The 22,756-nt window shown below is 34.7% G+C and overlaps 2 protein-coding genes and 1 non-coding gene across 5 annotated transcripts in view; 1 reads left to right on the top strand and 2 right to left on the bottom strand.

Moving 5' to 3' along the window:
- The window catches only part of LOC105321966 (coiled-coil domain-containing protein 134), a 131,591-nt gene that overhangs the window by 3,496 nt on the left and 105,339 nt on the right, over positions 1 to 22,756 (bottom strand). The window lies entirely within an intron of this gene.
- LOC136273104 (gamma-tubulin complex component 4-like) overlaps positions 470 to 22,756 on the top strand; it is a 40,326-nt gene continuing 18,039 nt past the window's right edge. For 2 of the 3 annotated variants that reach the window (XM_066077006.1, XM_066077007.1), the window contains exons 1-3: positions 470 to 2,028; positions 8,450 to 8,589; positions 14,403 to 14,438. Coding sequence is in view for 1 of the 3 variants with exons in the window: in XM_066077007.1 (XP_065933079.1) it covers positions 1,993 to 2,028; positions 8,450 to 8,589; positions 14,403 to 14,438 (212 nt within the window). In the remaining 2 variants the exon portion in view is untranslated. Of the gene's footprint in view, positions 2,029 to 2,791; positions 3,458 to 8,449; positions 8,590 to 14,402; positions 14,439 to 22,756 lie in introns of those variants that run through there. The other variant, XM_066077005.1, reaches the window with a different exon arrangement.
- Trnat-ggu (transfer RNA threonine (anticodon GGU)) lies at positions 687 to 759 on the bottom strand. Its single transcript has one exon. It is a non-coding gene; the product is annotated as a tRNA-Thr (tRNA).

Below are 22,756 nucleotides of genomic sequence, written 5' to 3'. Positions count from 1 at the left end.
AACATAATGGAATGTAACAATATTAATATGAAGAATTTAATTGCACCCAGTTACAATATCTATCTAAGTGTATATTAAAAGCTTCTTAAGACGCCAGTTCAAGTGTTGGATCAACAGTTCGAAATTCCTCGAAAGTAAGATATTAAATCACTTTCCTTTTCGTAAACTTTGGAAATAAGGGCGTTTTTGTTTTTAAATAAATGGATAATAACAGTTTATATGGTGAAATATGTATCGTTTCTCAAATAAACCAAATAAATACCGATGTTATAATTATTATGACTATATTTCCATTCATGATTCAATTAAGATATGGGTACAAGCAAATATTTTGAATATATCAGGTATAACACTGTTCTACTGTCAAGCAGTACGTCCTTTTGAAAACACTTTAATAAATCAATAAAATTTTATTTTGTATTTTTCTTATATTCTATATATCGTCTAAAAATAAATTATGTGGGTGCGTTCATTTTCTGCTGTTGGTAAACAAATGTTGCTGTTGGTAAAATTGACTACAATTGGCACGTTATTGGTACCAAGATAAGATATTAAGATAATTTTATTTCCAAATTCTGGGCATACAAAGGTACATGTAATAAAAAAAATACAACAAAGCCTACACACTAACAAAAAGAGAGAAGGTTTCTAAATGATAGTTTATATTTATGTCACAGGTGGTGAAAAGTCTCAACCGGGACTCGAAACCAGGGCCTCTGGCGTACCGTGCCAGCGCTCTTACCACTGAGCTATTGAGACCCGATATATTGACTGACAGCCACACACATGTGAACCCGGTGACATACTCCCCTTCTTGGTAGAAATTCGTCCTCGAATTTACGAGTAGAACTCTACGAGTTAAGGAAATGTTGTGAAACATGTTCCGAGAGAGTGACCGTGGGATTTTGTACGTTGGGCGCCAAATGTCGCAGGTGGTGAAAAGTCAAGTCTCAACCGGGACTCGAAACCAGGGCCTCTGGCGTACCGTGCCAGCGCTCTTACCACTGAGCTATTGAGACCCGATATATTGACTGACAGCCACACACATGTGAACCCGGTGACATACTCCCCTTCTTGGTAGAAATTCGTCCTCGAATTTACGAGTAGAACTCTACGAGTTAAGGAAGGAAATGTTGTGAAACATGTTCCGAGAGAGTGACCGTGGGATTTTGTACGTTGGGCGCCAAATGTCGCAGGTGGTGAAAAGTCAAGTCTCAACCGGGACTCGAAACCAGGGCCTCTGGCGTACCGTGCCAGCGCTCTTACCACTGAGCTATTGAGACCCGATATATTGACTGACAGCCACACACATGTGAACCCGGTGACATACTCCCCTTCTTGGTAGAAATTCGTCCTCGAATTTACGAGTAGAACTCTACGAGTTAAGGAAATGTCGTGAAACATGTTCCGAGAGAGTGACCGTGGGATTTTGTACGTTGGGCGCCAAATGTCGCAGGTGGTGAAAAGTCAAGTCTCAACCGGGACTCGAACCAAGGGTCTCGGGCGTACCGTGCCAGCGCTCTAACCACTGAGCTATTGAGATCCGATATATTGTCTGACAGTCACACACCTGTGAACCCGGTGACATTTACATAAAAGATGAGTCTATTACAGTCTCAATTGAACACGAGGCTTTTCTCAATTGAAAACAACTATAAATGTAGCTTGCAAAAATTTCAATAACATTATCACATTCATTAGACATTAGCCAGATAAACTTGTCTTTATTACATAGATTTTAAAATTTTCACATAAGCTATCCAAGGATTCTATAAAAGGTCTCCTTATTTTATTTGGTGCCAATGTTTTTGCCAATGGTATATTTTCTTGCAGACGATCAGAGATGAGTTCGACAAAGTGTCCGCTCTCGTTAGCACTCTTCAAAATTCCTTATACCCGCAACACAAATTTTGGCGAGCGGTCGCGAGCGCTCGCTTTGTTGAACTCACCTTAGAGTTTTACATTTTTTTTTATACAGAAGTAACTATCTAAATGCGAACCACGCCAGAATTAGTGTGGGAAGTATGGGTAAGTGGCGCCACAACTCATTATATTGACATGGCGGCTAATATCAAGACATATTAGGGCAGTAAAAAGATGTTTGTTGTTTGACCTGTTCACAAACACCCCTGCGAATGTTATTGTCATTTAAATTTAGAGCACGTGGTTTTATTTGAACCTTACAGTTTCGCAGTAAAAATCGTGCCTATAACCTGGAATCTAGGTACCTGTAGTCAAATATAAAATCTAAACGTTTATTGATTTTAAACTTTATGTTCATTGATTGGAGGATAAAATGAGTTTAGAAATAAATTTCATAATAGAAAATATACGGTTTTTCTGCTGTTGCAACATTAACATGCTTAGTAGCGATCCCTTCTAAGGATTTATTTTCGATCCGCGCCTGATCTAGCAATAGCATCAATAGTGAAACAGACTATACTATTTTATGCAGAATGTTCCTTGAAAATTACTCGATATACTAAGTTTTTATACAAAACAAACTCACATTAATTTTTAAAAAATCCATGGTATTAAACATAAAAAGCATCAAACAAGGCTATGATTTTTTTAAGCAACCTAATGTTTATAATTTAAACCACGTGCAGAGTGGTTGAACACGAACGATAACTCTGTTCTGAAAATCATCGTTTAGTTTAAATAACCGCTATAGATGATGAAATAAGACATATATCTTAAATATTTTCATTTTTAACATAAATTAAAATAGGATGTGATATGAAAAACGACCAGTATTTATGTATTTTGAGAATATTATCCAAACACTTATACTTCCGCTCGAAATTTCACAGGAACTGAACAAATCTCGGGGGTGTCTCGTGAACTTTCATTCGAGCACCTCTGGATTTATTACATACTTAGCAACGATAAATAAAACATTCCGAAAACATTCGCAGTTATCAATTTTACCAACGTTTCCATTGGACCCCATATATAACATCTGTAACATAGTAAAATATCTGTTTAAACTTTAAAAGTTATGTTTTTAATGGTATTTACTTCTAATATAAAAAATAGTGTGTGTTGATAAAAGTTTTACTTAGATTATTAATTACGAGAGTTTGTTAAGGGTATTTATCAAGTATTTTGTAATTTTATTGAATTAATATTTTCCCGCCAAATGTTTGGTGAGCGATTGGCCAATTTATCATGTGACATGACTGACCGGATAGACTGGTTTGACTCTGAGGGTGTTGGTAAAATCATATAGCATTCATATGCCAAAAGTGGTCATGGTTTATTAGTACAATTGGTATCATTGTTCAACTGCATCAATGGGTAGTTGGTACCACTGGTAGAACTATGAACGCACCTATATGTCTAAATCCATTGACCAATGAAAAGACGTCTAATACATTGACCAATGAATTGAGACTTTTTTGGCGGTAAGATCATGCACACAGCCGGACAGTGTAGGCCTAGATGCTAGCCAAAGGTAAGTACGCACAGTTTCTTGAATATTAATATATAACTATTTGTATTACCTGCTTGGTATTTCACAATGATTGATACATTTGAATGTGTTAAAAGGACAAAGAAGAGAACGAATGGTGGTCTGCGCCGATAAATTATTGGAACCCTTAAAGCTGAACACCGCGTGTGAATTGCCCCTGTCCGATGAAATTATAAAATTTTACGCACTTTTTTTCAAGTCAGAAGACATACTAACATCAAATGCATTATTTACAAAATTAAACAAAGTATGCACTTGGTGCATAAAATTTTACGACCACGAAAGGAATAGGCCTACTACAGTATCCTTGTGTGCCAAATTTATTTACAGGCCTCTGAATTTCTATCAATAAGCCGTTACAGCGAATTACAGAATACCAGTAGAGTTTTCAATAGCTTGTTGGATTGCTCAATAGCATCCCTGCAAATATGTTCGGAATATTTTCTTTATCGTTGCTTAGTATGGAATAAATCCAGAGGTGCTCGAATGAACAGCTGATGAAAGTTCACCAGACTTCCCTGAGATTTAATTATATCATATACCTAGTAGTGTATCAGCCCTGATACACGTGTTTTGGACTAGGTGAGACAGCAACCGGAAGCCAGGGCTGTATCGCCCTCGGGGCTGATATTTCTCTGTCTCAGCCCGTCGTTAAGGGGGTGTATTGCCCTCAAATTTAAAATCGCTAATTTCCAAATATCTCTTCTTTAAATTAAGACTAGTTTGTAAAATAACGATAGAATAACAAATAACTAATACAAAGCATCACCTTACACGTCTGAATATTTTTATTTATTGCAGAAAATTGAAAAATAATAATTCAAAAAGAGCGCCAAAGAGTGATATGTATCCAAGTAAGGGGAGGTAACCTACACAACGGTTGTGTATTTAGAACAATAGCAGGCTTTATTTAATATCAATCAACATTTTAAAAATTATGGAGGATATAGAGAAGGGTGGAACGAGACTTAATCTAAGAAAACCGGAGATTAGACTGTAAGAATTAAGTGGTTAAAGTAATGGACGCGCTTATGAAAGTTTTCAAACAACTTGCTATAACAGTATGGATTTTTAAGAATGGAATCTGACAGAAAACTTACGAAATTCCAGTGAAATAATATTTGACTCATTGCGAAGATGCGTAGGATGGAAGTTTCTCTCTCGATAATTTTGAATTCTAGAAGATAGTGCTTCATTTCAGACGACAGACACCCTTCTACTGTATTTCAAATGACGATTGTTTGTCAACAAAGTCCGACAACTCTTACAGTTCTTAACACATATAAAAAGGAACAAGTTTTGTAAATCCGAAAAAAATCTATAGCTTCTTCATGATGAATTATATTCCTTATTTGGAATTTGAATTTGAATAAAAGTCTTTGATTTTAGATATATGATATAAACAACATCACACTGTTGTTTTGATCTTGTCCCTCGTATCAGCCCTCGGATGGTATCGGCCAGCGCCCTTCGGGCTTGGGCCGATACCAACCGCTCGGGCTGATACCAGGGCCGAGATCAAAACAACAGTGTGATATTCTATATGTACAGTTCCTGTGAAATTTTGAGCGGAAGTATAAGTGTTCAGATAATATTCTCAAAATACGTAAGTTCTGGTCATTTTTCATATCATATTTTAGTCCAGTGATTGGGAAGGACCTGTGCCATGCACCATAGTTGTATTTAAGAAAAAAATGGCGCATTAAATCAATTACTCTAAGCGCCGAAGTGTGCATTCAAATTTCTCTCATTGGTAATAAAAGTTTTAGCGATGTCCGCTAGAAATTTACTATGTAAGACTTACCTAATCGTCTTTAAATACATTTGTTTTAAAACATCAAATTTCATTGGTCGTGTTTGGTAAAACAGAAATAAACAACCAACAAAACGTTTCCACTCATTTATGCATGGTCTTAATTAAAGCTGAACACCGCTCGTAAATAGGCACCGTCACACAGATACCTGGTATATAAACCCTTCGATTTCGTTACACCGGATTGCACACCTGAACCTCGTGGCCGACATGTAGTTTTCCTTTCGTGGTGTGTTCTTTAGATTTTATGCATTTTTTTCTTTTCTGTTCGTAAATAATGCATTGACCAATTTATTTGATGTTAGTATTCTCCTGGCTTCAAAAAGATAAGTAAAATTTGATAATTTCATCGCAACCGAGTAACATAGGGTCGGAGCATAAAAAGTAGGGTCGGTCGGGAAACCGGAAACACACATATTTTTTTTTTGGCCTTATAGAAGTCTTTTTGAATAGGTGATATCTGGTGAATTTAATATTCATAAAGTGACAGTGAAATGGGAAAATATGATAAATTGGTTTTTGATGCTAATTGTTCCCAAACAGAAAAAATAGCCTACGGGATCATATCAATGGCTTGTGTGTAAATCATGGTTTTGAGATGATTTCGGTATAGGAAAATTTCACATGCAAATGAGCAAATGGATCATGATTCTCGGGTGATCTGTAAAACTTAACAAATTGCAAGAAAACCATGGTCCTGGTATGATCTGTTGTAACTAACAACCCATATCAAAACCATGGTCCTGGTATGATCTGTTGTAACTTTTAAACAACTCGTATCAAAACCATGATCCTTATATGACCTGTTAAATGACAATTGAATAATAATTTCTTAAAGAAAAAAATGACCACTTAATTTATAATTTGCAACAGACAATTATATACTTTTAATATTTGAAATACATTGTCAATTACCAAATATAAAAGATAGTATACATATATGTCACATGAACTGTATCGTTAAGCCAATATAATCTGAATTAGAACACAGGATCAAAGTCTTCCATGATTTAGATGATAATTATACTGTTATTTCAAACTCTTCTAGCAATTATTACATGAATTGTACAAATTGAAATATTACGTATGCATTTCAAAACCTAGCTGCCCAGGTCTGTAGCTCCCGGTCTGAACTAATGTACATGTACATCCATGCATTAGTTGCTTGCTTCACTCAATAAATCACTTGATAGTGTATATTGTAAATTAGTAGTCTTTATAAAATTTTATTTACCTTAAGTGAATAAGAATATATTCCCCCAAAAAACTTCCATAAATTCACTTTATAAATATGCCAAGATAGAGCAAGATGCCCAACAATAACAAATTTTCCTGACATGTACATCACATTTAGGCTCCAAGATGAACATTCAAAATTTGCAACTCAACTTCCTGTTATGCAGAAATCTTAATTCTTAGTGGTCAGTTTATCTTGCAATTAACGAATCATTTCAAACGCATCCTCTGTTGCCTTCTAAGATAATAGGACATACCAGAATCACAAGAAAATCATAGCAGACTCAAAACCAAGAAACAAACCACGTCAGGATCATACTTTCTTATTTGTCACCTATGATTTGGGTATGATTTATTTAATGGATCATGTCTAAATCATAGAACAAAATCATGAATTTGTGAGTTTGATACGATTTTTAAGTGATTTTAATATGATTTCTCAAGAAAAGTTTTTGTTTGGGTTAATATCTTTTATCCTAAACATAAGTTTTACTTTGAACAAACTAAAGAAATAAAGATTATAAATTTGTATTTCCCAGTATTTCCCAGTTTAGTGGAAAACAGTAGTATTTACCGGGACGGGAAATACCGGTATTTACCACCGGTAATTCCCAGCACTGGTATTTCCCGGCCAACCCTGCACGTAGTTGAAAATATAAACATTGGGTTGCTTAATAAAATCATAGCTATTGATGCTTGTGGTGTGCAATTCCATGCTTTTGAAAAAAAAAGAATAGGTGTCTGCTTTGTATAAAAACTTAGTATATCGAGCCATTTTCAAGGAACATTCTGTATAAAATGGTATAGTCTATTTTACTATTGATGCTATTACTAAGTCAGGCGCGGATCGAAAATTTATCCTAAGGGGGATCGCTACTAAACATGTTAATTGTTGCAACAGCAGAAAAAACCTATTTGTTCTATTGTCACATTTATTTCTCGAACTCATTTTATCCATCAATTTATGAACATAAAGTTTAAAATCAATAAACGTCTGGATTTTGTATTTGAACACAAGTACCTATACATTCTATAAAATACACTATAAACACGAGGCACGATTTTAACTGCGAAACTGAAAGGGTCAAATAACACTACGTGGTCTAAAATTTAAATGACAATAACATTCGAAGGGGTGAATAGGGTATTCACTATTCAATTCGTCAGCAAAGTATCACATCAGGGCTGCGTTCAAGATCATAGCAGCTAGCCTAGCCGCTAGGTCGTAGATATGTAGGTCTATTGAAAGGACTGCAAAGTTAGCCACTAGGACTCAGATTTGAAGTTAGAAATAATAAACTAAAGACTATATACATCGTCATAATTCGTTAATTTCAAGTGGAAATGTACATGTTAAAATTCATTAAAGCTAAAAGGATGAACAAATGATCACTAAATAAATAGATTTCTTGTTTGTTTCAAAGTGGTAAATAAGGTGGCCATCTTGAATTTGATGCTTAGCCTAAAATAGTTAGGCTACGAATATCGTTCAACTACATAGCCCTACGTAGCAGCTACGATCTTGAACGCAGCTGTGGTCTGAAATTAGGTCTTGTGGTTATTCAGGTGTATATTGTAAATTTTTATTCAACCCATTCATATTGAACAAAGAAAGACTCTAGAACACTCTCTCCTATTGTTAGTTACTCTATTCATTTAAACAATGAAATGCTTTCTTTGGTGATTCATTCAGGATATGAAGGTAGCGAATTTAAGATGGGGCAAAATTGTTTGCAAGTGTTGAAGGGCGAAAAATACATGGGGCAAAAATAACACTGTATACAGTAATTGGTTTAGACGGAAACTTGAAATGATTTCTAACATTTATTGAAATACTAATTAAAGCACAATGCTTCTTTTTTTTTTAGAGTTCTTGAAATTATTTATCTGAAATTGGGAAAATATTAGGAAACTTTTGTTTTCAGAACTTCCAGAGGCAGTCCAATCTGTTGTTTACTGTGCTGTCCAGTGTATGGAGCCACAACGCCAGCCCCCACCTGGCTCAGCTCCTGTTACGTCTGGATTATAACTACTATTTCTCAGTGGCCGGGGGACAACTGGGCAGGTAAGGGCGATCCCAGACAGACAGAGAGAGAGAGAGAGAAAGGCAGAATTGAGTGTTTTTTTTATGGAGGCTGTGTGGTAAACAATTTACCCATCAGATCTAGTACCTTGCATTATTAGTCCCCTACCGGTTTTCACCGGAGGGGACTATAGCTTTCCTCTGCGTCTGCCTGTCCGTCCAACCGTCCATCTGTCTGTCCTACTACAGTTTTCCACACTTTTTCTATATGCGTTTGAGTAATAATATGAAATTTGCTGAACAGCTTCAAAATGTCAAACTACAGATCAAGTTTACACTTTTGTAGCATCTGGTTGACATTTTTTCAAGAAATTTTTCCAATTTTTTAATGTTCAGGTTCGATATTCTGCATAACAGAAATTTCCACAAACCGGTAGGGGACGTGTATTGCTTATGCAATACTCTCAGAATGCTTGTTTCATATAATTTGTTTAGCTCTAAACTTATAACATATATATATGATTGGGAGTGGGGCCGAATTTTGGCCCCAAATCAGGCCCCCAAAAAACACTGCTGGCATATGGTAACTATTTATTTGAAGGTTTTGATATGATATATATACTATCAGATACTTATAGTGTACATTGTACTGTTTTTATATTCATTAAATTATAGATCAAAATTTTGGTTGATAACTGGCAGTCAGTGGCAAAAAAATTGCATAAAAACTAAAAAATTATCCAGTGCCTGGGAAGGACAAACAACTGGTTGGGCCAATGGCCCCATGCTTCATAAAATGTTGAGGCCATTTTGAAATTTATGGGGCCCGAGAAAAAATACAATTGGGTGGGCCATTTTTTAAATTAACTGTCATGCATAACTGGAAATATTATCAGATTACGATAATACAGTCATCACATGCATCTTTGACATTAAAATTTATGTAATTAAATCCAAAATAAAAATGTGTTTGGATGTTTGTCACTGGACAGAGATAATATGCTTTTTTCAAAGAATTCCTCTTTTTTGGAAAAACATCACTATAATCCAGGTTTTCTTCTTTGTTTAACCGAACTCTAAGAAGCCAATCAGATATTTTGGGTACCAAAGAATTTCTCTGCTTGGTTAAGAACGCATTTTACTATATGATTGCGTGGCGCGCCGCTTTGCGCAGCACACCATGTGTGCATTGCGCCATTATTCGGCGGTATGCGCATATGGCACGTGGCGCGGCCCCTTCCCAGGCCCTGATTATCATTTCCATGCATAATTTTTTATCAAAAGGATAAGTTTTCATTCTTTTTAGCTCACCTGAGCTGAAAGCTCAAGTGAGCTATTCTGATCACATTTTGTCTGTCGTCCATCTGTCTGTAAACTTACATAGGAATATACAGAGTAAATCTTTAAAAATCTTCTTCTCATGAACCATTAAACCAGGAAAGCTGAAACTTGTCTGGAGGCATCCTCAGGTAGTGTAGATCCAAAGTTGTGAAAATCATGACCCCTGGGGGTAGGGTGGGGCCACAATGGGGGGTCGAAGTTTAACATATGAATATATAGAGTAAATCTTTAAAAATCTTCTTCTCAGAAACTAATCAGCCAGGAAAGCTGAAACTTGTGTGAAGGCATCCTCAGGTAGTGTAGATACAAAGTTGCGAAAATCATGATCCCCGGGGGTAGGGTGGGGCTACAATGGGGGGGGTCAAAATTTTACATAGGAATATACAGAGTAAATCTTTAAAAATCTTCTTCTCAGAAACTAATCAGCCAGGAAAGCTGAAACTTGTGTGGAAGCATCGTCAGGTAGTGTAGATACAAAGTTGTGAAAATCATGACCCCTGGGGGTAGGGTGGGGCCACAATGGGGGGTCGAAGTTTAACATATGAATATATAGAGTAAATCTTTAAAAATCTTCTTCTCAGAAACTAATCAGCCAGGAAAGCTGAAACTTGTATGAAAGCATCCTCAGGTAGTGTAGATTCAAAGTTGTGAAAATTATGATCCCCAGGGGTAGGGTGGGGCCACAATGGGGAGTCAAAGTTTAACAAAGGAATATATAGGGTAAATCTTTAAAAATCTTCTTTTAAGAAACTAATCAGCCAAATGATTCTTTTTAATTGTTAAGACTTTGGCCCCAGGACAATTCTTTGGCCTCACAAGAATGTTCAGAGTTTGATGTAGGTTTATATCCCATATATAAACTATTGTTAAGGATCTTTTTGAGAACTGCAATACTCAACATGTTGTATGACTATAAAATCATCCTGTTAGAAAAGGGACTAATGATTATAAACATAAGAAAATCCAGGGGAAAATGGATTTTATTTATACAGGATCTACATGTATTGTAAATTGTCCAGATAGTTTGTATTATGATTCCATTGAGCTGATTTTATCATACCTATTGTTCCTCAGGTGAGCGATGTGGCCCATGGGCCTCTTGTTTAGCTCACCTTAGCTGAATTTATGATCACTTTTCAGGGGTGTCACTCCCCTCAAATTTGAACCGTATATCAGACCCATTAGCAATGGCAAAATGCCACAGATTTTCCCAATTTTAGGATAAAAATTCCCAAATGCATTAATTATTTACAACTCGCAAGATTTGAGCTAGCTGTTTGCTACTTGGTCAGTACATTTGCCGTAATTGATTAAAGTTTGCTTAATTATATCTCCAATGATCACAAATGATCATGTAATGGGGAAGACACTGATGATTATTTTTATAAAAATAAAAGCTTCTCACAGTTGGACTTAACCCCTGTGATGAATAACAAGCCCAACTACTGCTAGCAGAGTTTTGGGTCAGTTATATAGCACGGCATTATGAGTGATGCATTTAAAAGTGCTCAGAAATTTATAAACAATGCCCGTGGTTATAAATTATTGTGATAATAGTAGCATTGGTTGATATCTTGTAATAAATAATAATAAGCCTTCCAAGTAAATGCTTAGATTATCATGAAATAATTTAAAACTTGTTAACAGCTGTAATTATGTCACAGGGTTTTACTAATACCCGTAAATATGCAAGATCTCAGTAACATGCACAGAATTTTGCTTATAAGATGTTCAAAAATTTAATATATGAAATAAAGTATAAAAATTTCACATGATATAGATTTGGTTTTCTTTTCCAAATTTGATTTTAACCTTTTTAGCTCACCTGAACCGAAGGTTCAAGTGAGCTTTTCTGATCACCTGTTGTCCGTCGTCTGTCTGTCCGTCCGTCTGTAAACTTTTCACATTTTTTACTTCATCTCTAGAACCACTGAGCCAAATTTAACCAAACTTGGTACAAAGCATCCTTATGGGAAGGGGATTCTAAATTGTTAAAATAAAGGGTACAACCCTATTTAAAAGGGAGATAATTGCGAAACTGCGAAAATTGGGTGGGTGTCTTAAAAAATCTTCTTCTTAAGAACCACTGCACCAGATATGCCAATATTTACACAAAAGCTTGTATATATGGTGAAGATTCTAAATTGTAAAAATTGCGATCCCCGTGTCAATACTGGGGTCACAAGAGGGGTTCAAAGTTGATTAAAAAAGAGAAATTTAACATAGAAATACATGGGGGGAAATGTTTTTAAAAATGTATTCTCAAGGACTGCAGTGCTAAAATTAGTGAGATTTCTATACAAGTACCCTAAGATAGTGTAGATTCTAAATTGTGAAAACCATGATCCCAGGACTAATACTACGTACGGCTCCAAAATATGTTCAAAGTTTAACATAGACTTATATAATGGGAAAATGTTTTTAAACTCTTCTTTTTAAGAATTACAATGATACAGTTTATGAGATTACTATGCAATCATTCTAAGATAGTGCAGATTCTAAATTGTTTAAATCATCTTTATTAAAAGAAGTATTCAAAAAAAAAGAAAAAAGAAATTTCCATGATAAGTTTATCATAGTTAAATTATCTGGAAATACATGTGTATGTTTATCGACTAGTTTTTGTTATTTTGGAATTTCGATCCCGACATCAATTACTCACATATTGGGATCCAAGTGATCGGGATCAAAGATCATAAATTCAAACAACTTCAAAAAGGTGTGGATCTTAGTTTTTACGAAGTTTTGATTCACAAACACACAGTTAGGAAAGATAAAGGAACAAAAGATAAAAAATGGTTATGGAAAAAAAAGTAGGAATCATTGATAGACTTTATCAACTATATATAGACTTTCCATGTTTTTTTAGTTTAGTCTATAAGACAGATGATCGATGAGAATGCAAAATCTAACATGCCTAATGTCCTCATCACACCTGCAATATTTTTATTTGATGAATCGATAAAGAAGCTTTTAATGATTGAAATACAAAACAGATGCCAATATCATATTTTAATTATTTGACGAAGATTTTTCAATTTTTTCAGTGAAATGGGATTTTCTTTTACAGCAAATGGGTATTTTAGAGCTTAAAATTCAGTCTCATTTGATGTGTAAAATAACTATGAATAAAAACATGCCAAAGATAAAATTGTTTCTTCTTTTTATGTATTGTTTAATATATGGCAAAATCTTGAAATATATGAGTTTTACAATATTTATTCAGAGTGCACTTCATAATAAACCCTTTCGAAATAAAATGATACAAGGACTATTGTTCAGGTGAGCAATTTGTGGCCCATGGGCCTCTTGTTTTATTTACTACAGGTAACTCTCGATAGCTCGAAGTCCATGGGACCGAGGAAAAACTTCGATGTTTCAAGAATTCGAGTTTTCAAGAGTTCGGAATTTTCCAGGTTGACCGACGGGTTTTAAAATTAGTCTTACCGGATGCTATGATTCAGCCATTTATTTAGTGCTAACCTTTCGCACGTGCTTAAACAACGTTTTCTTTTCAGTAAAATATACAGAAATGAATGTTTTTTCTTAAAACTGAATAAAACAACTATTAAATAAATTCATAATAATTATTTATTTTATGCATCATATTAAGACCAGATTGCTCAGTACTACTGTACTGCGAGACGATCGACATGTCATAAATGTGATAACTGAGTACCACCAATTGTTCCCACTGTACGGGTCCATCACCAGCTGTAAGAACTTGTTCAGCAATAATCATTATAATGACAATGATGCCGCTTAACATAATTTTTACAGTTTTATAATTTTAAAATTTGACTATGGCTCAATATCATCGTTTCGTCTCAATTAATTTCTCATTTTCATTGCGTCTTCAAATTATCGTAAAACGGTTGGTGTTGATTATAGATTAGGTATCGGTATGGGTAATCATCAAACAATTATCACATTGCAGGACAAGTGTCGCCTAAATAAACAACCCGTGACACGGGTCCCGCGTCTAACGCCTGGAGCAATTTAAATGACCAAGTAGGTGTTAATTATAGGTATAGCGCTTAGAGATACATGGTGACTTCGAGGTATCGAGAGTAAAAAACTATAGATTATGAATAACATTGAAAATTGTTTGTATTTTTCAAAAATCTTCTTCTCAAAAACCATTTGGCAAGAAAAGCTGAAACTTGTATGGAAGCATCCTCAGGTAGTGTAGATTCAAAGTGTTCAAATCATGATCCTTAAGGGTACGGTAGGGCCACAACGGGGCGAGGGTCAAATTTTTACATAGGAATATATAGAGAAAAATCTTCTACTCAAAAACTGATTTGCAAGAAAAGCTGTTATCCATGTGGAAGCATCCTCGGGTAGATTCAAGTTTGTTGAAATCATGATTCCTAGGGATACGTTGGAGCCACAATGGGGCGAGGGTCAAATTTTTACATAGGGATGTATTATTATATATATGTATATATGTTATCAATAAAGTTAGTTTTGTATTTAATAACATTTAACAGATAATTTAAATTTTGTTGCAGACAACATGACACGGAAAAGGAAGAACAAGGCATCTGGTATGTTTTGAACTTGGATAGAAAAGATTAACTTGAAATAAGCATTGTATATTTTAATAAAGACTGAAAGGCATGTATAGCAAATCTCGCTTGAAAGTATTCACTACGGCTGATATAGCATTGACGACACTTTCTAATGGGTGTGTATTACAATAGCGATTTGCAACAAAGCTAGATTCTGATTGGCGCATTTTTATAGACCTGCTCATTAGGCCCAAGTATCATGATACACTTATGCAATACACCATGTATCACAATACAGCTGCTAATAAATAAAAGTCACAGGGGCCAAGCCCGTTATAATATTAATTTCAATGTAACCATAAATAAAGGGGTCGAACTCTGACCCAGATAAAAAACTACCAGCTCGCTTCAAAAGCCTAATAAATCAATTAATTTTTAAAACACTCGCAATATGCATGTATTTTTCAGAAAAGTGTCTGATATACACTTATGCCGAATTTCAAGTTGATGGGTCTTAAAATAGCGGAGATATACATCATTATTCTCTCGAAGTCGTCAGTTTATTTTTACTCGGACCTTTACCGGTCCAGGGCTCACAATGGGATTTTGACTATGACAACAGCAGTGTTGCAAAAAGTCGAGAAACATTTGCACTAATCTTTTAAAATCTCACATCAAGCGTATGCTACTTATACCTTAAATTCCGATAAAATTCCTTAAATACTCTCCAAACTGAACTTTTATTCTGCAGCCACATCAACTTCTGACCAGACCGGCCATTGTGATATCTAATGTTAAACTCAGTTTCATTGGTTAATATTCCTGATGGTCCAATCAGAATCGGTCTTTCTTGAAGACGTCAAAATGGCTGGCCCTGTCAGAAGTCAATGTGGTTGCAGAATAAAAGTTCAGTATGGAGTGTATTTAAGGAATTTTATCGGAGTTTTTGTATGTAAGTAGCTTGCGTTTTTTTCTTAACACTTTTTGTGCACACGATATCTCAGAAATGGCTTGACCGATTTGCACGAAATTTTCATATTTTACTAACTATGTTCTGAACCTTATCGGAAATAATTTTGGTTGATGACATCATTTCCCTTCTGGAGATATTGGCATTTTTAGGATTTTAAGGGGTTGGTTTGTCCAAGAGTGTTCTCATAAACTACAAATAATATTGATTTCAAAATTTCAGGGATGATAGACAAAAGATCGTTTATCTGAACAAAAGCATTCCTGTTTGCCTAGCACAAGAAACGCCGGAGCTTGGTAGGGCTCGAAAATTGAGATTAAAAAAGCGTAATTTTGCTTGGTTTTCTTAGTTTATCTCTTTTCTCGCAAATATTTTGTTAAAACATGTAGAAGAAAAAAATAAGATTTTAATTTCCAAAATCTTATGTTTGAAATCAAGAGAAAGTGGCTTGCCCCTCAAATTAGGGACCTAGAACCCTTGAAAGTTTTCACTTTGTAACTCAAAAGTTGTTAAGATTTCGATATGGCTGTTGCTGCAAAAGTTGTTCATTATGATCTTATTAATGTTGTAACAGTAACATTTTGTTCGGATATTGCATCATATGAGTGTAAAAAGCTATACTTGTTACCATGTTATTGTGTTCTATTTGGCAAATAAGCGGGATATTTGTGCGTATAACTGACATAAAGGGTACCAGTTTACATACGGAAAGTGTCTAAACATTTTAGTTATTTTCTAGTGAGACACATTATGGATAAAAAAACTGCTTCTATGCAATGCATTTGAGTCGCATTTAAAATCTAGCTGGATTCGGAGCTGTGTATGTGAACAATTACATATCCGATCCCTTGTCCACAGCCAAGGAAATAGGTCGTGGCTGCACTAGTGAGCTATCTGCTGTTATCCAATACACAAGATTTGCATCTTGCTGTAGTGCACACATGGGTTTATTTATGTTGCTGCGAACACAAAAATTGCGATTTTAAGAATTTAAATAGTAAATAATACAAAAAAAAAAGATTATACCTTTACCTAATACATTAGACAGTGTACCAGCTTACATACGGAAAGTTTTTAAACAGTTTAATTCTTTTCTAGGAAAAAACATGGATAAAAGAACCGCTTCTATGCAATGCATTTGAGTCCCATTTAAAATATAGCTGTATTCCGAACTGTGTATGTAAACAATTATACGTATCCAATCCCTTGCCCGCGGCCAAGGAAATTGGTAGCAGCTTGACACGCAAGCGGTCTACCGTTATCCAATACACAAGATTTGACCATTTTTTGTAATGCACACATGGGCTTCTTTATGTAACTGCAAACAAAAATAATTCCAATTTTAATAACAATATTACAGAGTAAATGAAGAAAAATTATACCTTTACTTACAACGTAATGCTGTTTTGGTCTCGTAATTTAAAAAAAAAATAGATAATATGACTGTCATTGAAAAAAAGCGTTCTTTATGATCGAAAAAAAGCGTTCTTTGTGATCTTGTTTATGTCATAAAATAGTGTTATTGTTGGAAAATAGAATCAGTTATCAAACTTCAAGCATTTTAAACCCTCCACGTTGAAAGTACATTTACATAACATGGGCCGAGGATATGCCGCGCTAGTGGACAGCTGATTCACTATATATAGTCTGGGACACATGCTTCTTGTGTTTAGTTCAAACATGGAGTTTCCATCTGCATTTCTTGCTTTAAAGAAGTTAATTCGGTATGTATTATAATTATTTTTTTAGAAACTACCTTTTTTTTTCTAAATATAGTCAAAATATGTATGGTGATGATTGTGAAGGTGTAACAATGCACAGTTAAATCATATGCAGAAGTGGTCTATACATGTATGTTAAGTTGATAATCTACAAATCTACATGCGCAGGTCAAGATTTCCCTCTTGGAATTTGCAAAGTTATGAAATTCATAAAGGAAAGTCAGGGAAACTTAACCCTTAGGCTGCTACGCACGACTATTGTCGCGCCGAAATTTGAGGTCCGCCACTGCTACGCGCGACTATTGTTGTTTTTCCGAGAGCGAGTTATCTAAGGTTTCCCCAAGCCTCGCTTTGAACAAAAACACGATGGCTATTGTTAGGAATGAAATTTGATTGGTCAATTGATGTTTTCGGAAGGTTTCTAGAGTATTCCAGAGTTTAAAATAAAGGCTATAGAGCGGTAAACTTCCGAGAAATGTTTTGAATTTGTAGCCAAAATGGCGAACGTAGAATGAAGCGACGAGACAAAAGTTTTGAACTTTTTCCACCGTTATAGCAAAGACGTAAAACTTTTGATGGAATTAATCCTGCTGTACATAACTTAAAAGATGTTGAATTATTGATTTATGTGTCTTTGATGGACTTTGTGCCAAGAAATGACCAAGAATTTGATGCCGATCTCGAGGTAGGCTGGTCGCGTGTTGATCCACCGCCATGGAATATCCCATTCACCAGAGAGGAAAAATTAAACGCTAAAATGGAGGATTACGAACCTTTATCGTTTCTAAATTATTTTTTAATGATATGTTTATGGAAATTCTTGTTTAATTGATCAACTTCTTTACCGAGAGACGTGTGCAGTCCGAGAATGTGAATCAGACCAACATTAAAAAACATTGATAAAGTGTTTGATGTATTTCTTTATTTTTCAGTTATTTTGACCTATTAATTGTTTACCCGATGTTTTAAAAATGATATGAATAAACATGAATCTCAGAATGTATGTCTTATTGATATACTAAGGAACTTTTACAGTCATTTGGGCTCTAAATTATGACAATTGAAGAATGCAACAATAAAAGGCATTGATTTTAATTGATTTTCACATTTGAACGTACCTAGATTGATAAATACAAGTTAAATGAGCATTGCATTGAAATCTTCAACATTTTCTCTTGCATTTAAATATAACTTTGGTAACTGTAGCATAAATAGTTGCTGAGATATATTATTTTAAAACTCGATGGTCAATTACCATTAATTGTGATTAATTAATTCAGCAGTGGCGGCCATCTTGGCGAAAATTAATGCAGCAGCCTAAGGGTTAAGAGAGTTGGCATCCCCCTCTCCCTGATGATATCTAAAACTACCCAGTAAAACAAAACCGTACCACTATAAATAGAATCTTTCAACCGGATTCTAAAACTTCTGATTTGCACATGAACTATGCAATAAATGACAAGTAAATTACATCTGATGTTCTCAGAATGAAAATGTCTTGTGTGTCCTCACAAAAGTTTTTGAAATGCTAAAAGTGACAATTTTAAGTGAACTGTCCCCAGAATAGCAGTATCTCATGTCCTCAGAATGACAGTATCTGTTTGATTTGTAATGATCAGTGACAAGAAAAATGTATTACGTATGTCCCCAGAGTAACAGTATCTTGTGTCCTCACAATGTCCTCACAATGACAGTATCTTTCTAATTGCCAAGTAAACCATGTGACAGGAAGTATCTTTGAACACCATGTATAGCCTGTAGTCTGGGACACATGCTTCTTGTGTTTAGTTCAAACATGGAGTTTCCATCTGCATTTCTTGCTTTCTACGATGATTTTGATTTCTCCATGGCTTGTTCTTTTTGTTCAGACTTTGACCTCGATGTTCTTGAATTGTACATTAATGGAGTTAATTTTTTGGCTTTTTTTGAAATAGAAGAATTTACAGCATGCTGGTTTTTTTGCCAAATACAGGATATTGAAGTTAATAAGTATGTCTGCTTCTTTTAAAGAAGTTAATTCGGTATGTATTATAATTATTTTCTTAGATACAACAATTTTTTTAGCTCACCTGAGCTGAAAGCTCAAGTGAGCTATTCTGATCACATTTTGTTTGTTGTCCGTCTGTCTGTCCGTCTGTCCATCTGTCTGTAAACTTTTCACATTTTCAACATCTTCTCCAAAACCACTGGGCCAATTTCAACCAAACTTGGCACAAAGCATCCTTAGCTTAAGGGGATTTAAAGTTGTGAAAATTAACATCCATGCCCTTTTGCAAAGGGAGATAATTAGGAATTTATGAAAATTTTCGAGAAATTTTCAAAAATCTCCTTCTCAGGAAAGCTGAAACTTGTGTGAAAGCATCCTAATGGTAGTGTAGATTCAAAGTTGTGAAAATCATGACCCCTGGGGGTAGGGTGGGGCCACAATGGGGGGGGGGGGGACGAAGTTTTACATAAGAATATACAGAGTAAATCTTTTAAAATCTTCTTCTAAAAAATTATTCAGCCAGGAAAGCTGAAACTTGTGTGGAAGCATCCTCAGGTAGTGTAGATTTAAAGTTGTGCAAATCATGACCCCTGGGGGTAGGGTGGGGCCACAATGGGGGGGGGGGTCAAAGTTTAACATAGGAATATTTAGAATAAATATTTAAAAATCTTCTTCTCAGAAACTAATCAGCCAGGAAAGCTGAAACTTGTGTAGAAGCATCCTCCAGTTGTCTTAAGGTGGCTCTGTACACCCCCAGTTTATTCAAATTTTCAATAGAAGACCACAAAACATATACTTATCAAATATTAAAATGATGATATGAATACTATAGGTATTTTTAAAGAATTTTTTAATGTTTTTTTCGTGTTTTTGTAAAATAATTTTAAAAACTTAACTATAAACAAATTGAGAGAAAAATTTTTTTTGTCAGATGATGGATATTTCCTTCGGACACCTAAATGAAATATAAAACTTCTTAACATTAAAAAATGTTGTTATTGCAATTTTTTTTTAGTATTTCCCAAAAACAATATTTTTCACATTTTCTTAACTCTGTTGACAAATCATCTGAAAAAGCTGCTTGATGTTATAAGAAAATGTATTTTAATAAATATTACATAAATAAATTGAATGAAAATAATTGCAAATAAACACAAAAAATATTTTAAATTTAAGTTGGTGTGAAATTTCCTCAGGTAAGAGTTATCCTACTCAAGTCACAAGGCCCAAACACCTTGGGGCCTTTTCATTTCTGAGTTAAAGAAAGTGTCCTAAATATGATGTTGGAATAAATTATGCATACATATTTCATTATATGCCTATATAAGTGAATATATTCGCTTTAATGCAAAACTAAGTCAGATAATTAAAGGGGCCCAATTCACTAATAGGATTTATGTATCCCAACTAGAGAGCAATTCATAGCCACCCTCCTATCCCCTTAAGGTGGCAAGGAACGTCTGTCGATATCAATGTGGATTAAAGTATATTATAATTGAAATACTTTCACCGGTGTAGAATTTTCTTTCACAGTATTCAACAAAAAAATATGTTTAATAAAATTTTGGAAAGTTAAAAATGTTATTGACCTCAACGGGATTCGAACTCATGACCTCTAGATTTGTAGTGAACACACTACCCCACTGCGCTACGCTGTAAGTTGTCGGTGATGGAATAGAAACTACTATTTTAAAAATTATACTTGATTTTATTGTTTATTTCAATAAATAATACGACGCAACGTGAAGGTGTCACATACCATATTACTTGTTAAGTAATGAATTTTCCAATCAAATTAAATCTATTCAGATAACAAATTTTCAAAAGAGTCTAGAGAGGTCCCCATACAATTTGCCTCAGTTCAAATCAGCCAGTACCGGAATTGCATTCTTCCAGATTTCCTTTTTTGCGTACCACCTCATCAAAAAGTGGTGTTTAGAGCCACCTTAGTTCAAAGTTGTGAAAATTATGATCCCCAGGGGTAGGGTGGGGCCACAATGGGGGGGGGGTCAAAGTTTAACAAAGGAATATATAGAGTAAATCTTGAAAAATCTTAAAAATCTTCTTCTCAGAAACTAATCGGCCAGATGATTCTTTATAATTGTTAAGACTGGCCCCAAGACAATTCTTTTGCCTCACAAGAGTTTGATGTAGGTATATATCCCATATATAAACTATTGTTAAGGATCTTTTTGAGAACTGCAATACTCAACATATGATTTGACTATAACATCATCCTGTTAGAAAAGGGACTAATGATTATAAACATAAGAATATCCAGGGGGGAAAATGGATTTTATTTATACAGGATCTACATGTATTATTGTACATTGTCCAGATAAATTGTATTATGACTCCATTAAGCTAATTTTATCATACCTATTGTTCCTCAGGTGAGCGATGTGGCCCATGGGCCTCTTGTTTTTTAAATAAAGTCAAAATATGTATGGTGATGATTGTGAAGGTGTAACAATGCACAGTTAAATCATATGCAGAAGTGGTCTATACATGTATGTTAAGTTGATAATCTACAAATCTACATGCGCAGGTCAAGATTTCCCTCTTGGAATTTGCAAAGTTATGAAATTCATAAAGGAAAGTCAGGGAAACTTATGAGAGCTGGCATCCCCCTCTCCCTGATGATATCTAAAACTACCCAGTAAAACAAAACCGTACCACTATAAATAGAATCTTTCAACCGGATTCTAAAACTTCTGATTTGCACATGAACTATGCAATAAATGACAAGTAAATTACATCTGATGTTCTCAGAATAAAAATGTCTTGTGTGTCCTCACAAAAGTTTTTGAAATGCTAAAAGTGACAATTTTAAGTGAACTGTCCCCAGAATAGCAGTATCTCATGTCCTCAGAATGACAGTATCTGTTTGATTGTATTACATATGTCCCCAGAGTAACAGTATCTTGTGTCCTCACAATGTCCTCACAATGACAGTATCTTTCTAATTGCCAAGTAAACCATGTGACAGGAAGTATCTTTGAACACCATGAATGTAGTACCAGCAGGTTTTTTGATAATTCTTTTTGACTCTGAATTTAGTCGTTTATTTTCTTACTGCAGTTTAATGCAATACAATTTTGTATGGAGTATATTTGGAAATGTGTACATGATGATGTTTTTCGACTTTGAGCAGCTTGCTGATGCTTCATTATATTGCCAAAATAACCTGATTTTAAGTTTTTTATATGAAGTTGGGTTTATTATCTGAATTACATGTAGTTCATTCCTTTAATTGGTAAGTACATATTTTCACTTGGCCTTTGTACTGTATTTGTTAGCTCTTGTCTGCAAAAGGAGAAGTCTTAGTATGGTTATGGAAGTCTTGATATACATGTGTATGATACACATTAATTAAAAATGTTGTTTTAACAGCAAACCTTATTACAGTTATAGTTAAACAAAGAATTAAATACATACAGGCAACATTTTAACAAAAAGTGTCAATTCACACGATTATGTCCATGTTTAAGGCAGGTCTTTCATCATATTAGGTAAACATTGTATGATCATTCTAAGTATTTTTAACCGGGAAAAATCCAATTATTAAAATGGTGAAAAAGGCTGGTGGGCGGGAGGGCGGCTGCCAAAAAGGTACCTCTATTGTACAGATAATTCCTCCTACAGTTTTCAAGATAGGTACTTGTTCTTTTGCAGA

Source organism: Magallana gigas, chromosome 2 (genome assembly GCF_963853765.1).
Source record: "Magallana gigas chromosome 2, xbMagGiga1.1, whole genome shotgun sequence".
Classification (NCBI taxonomy): Eukaryota; Metazoa; Mollusca; class Bivalvia; order Ostreida; family Ostreidae; genus Magallana; species Magallana gigas.
This window is presented reverse-complemented; position numbering and strand designations above follow the sequence as displayed.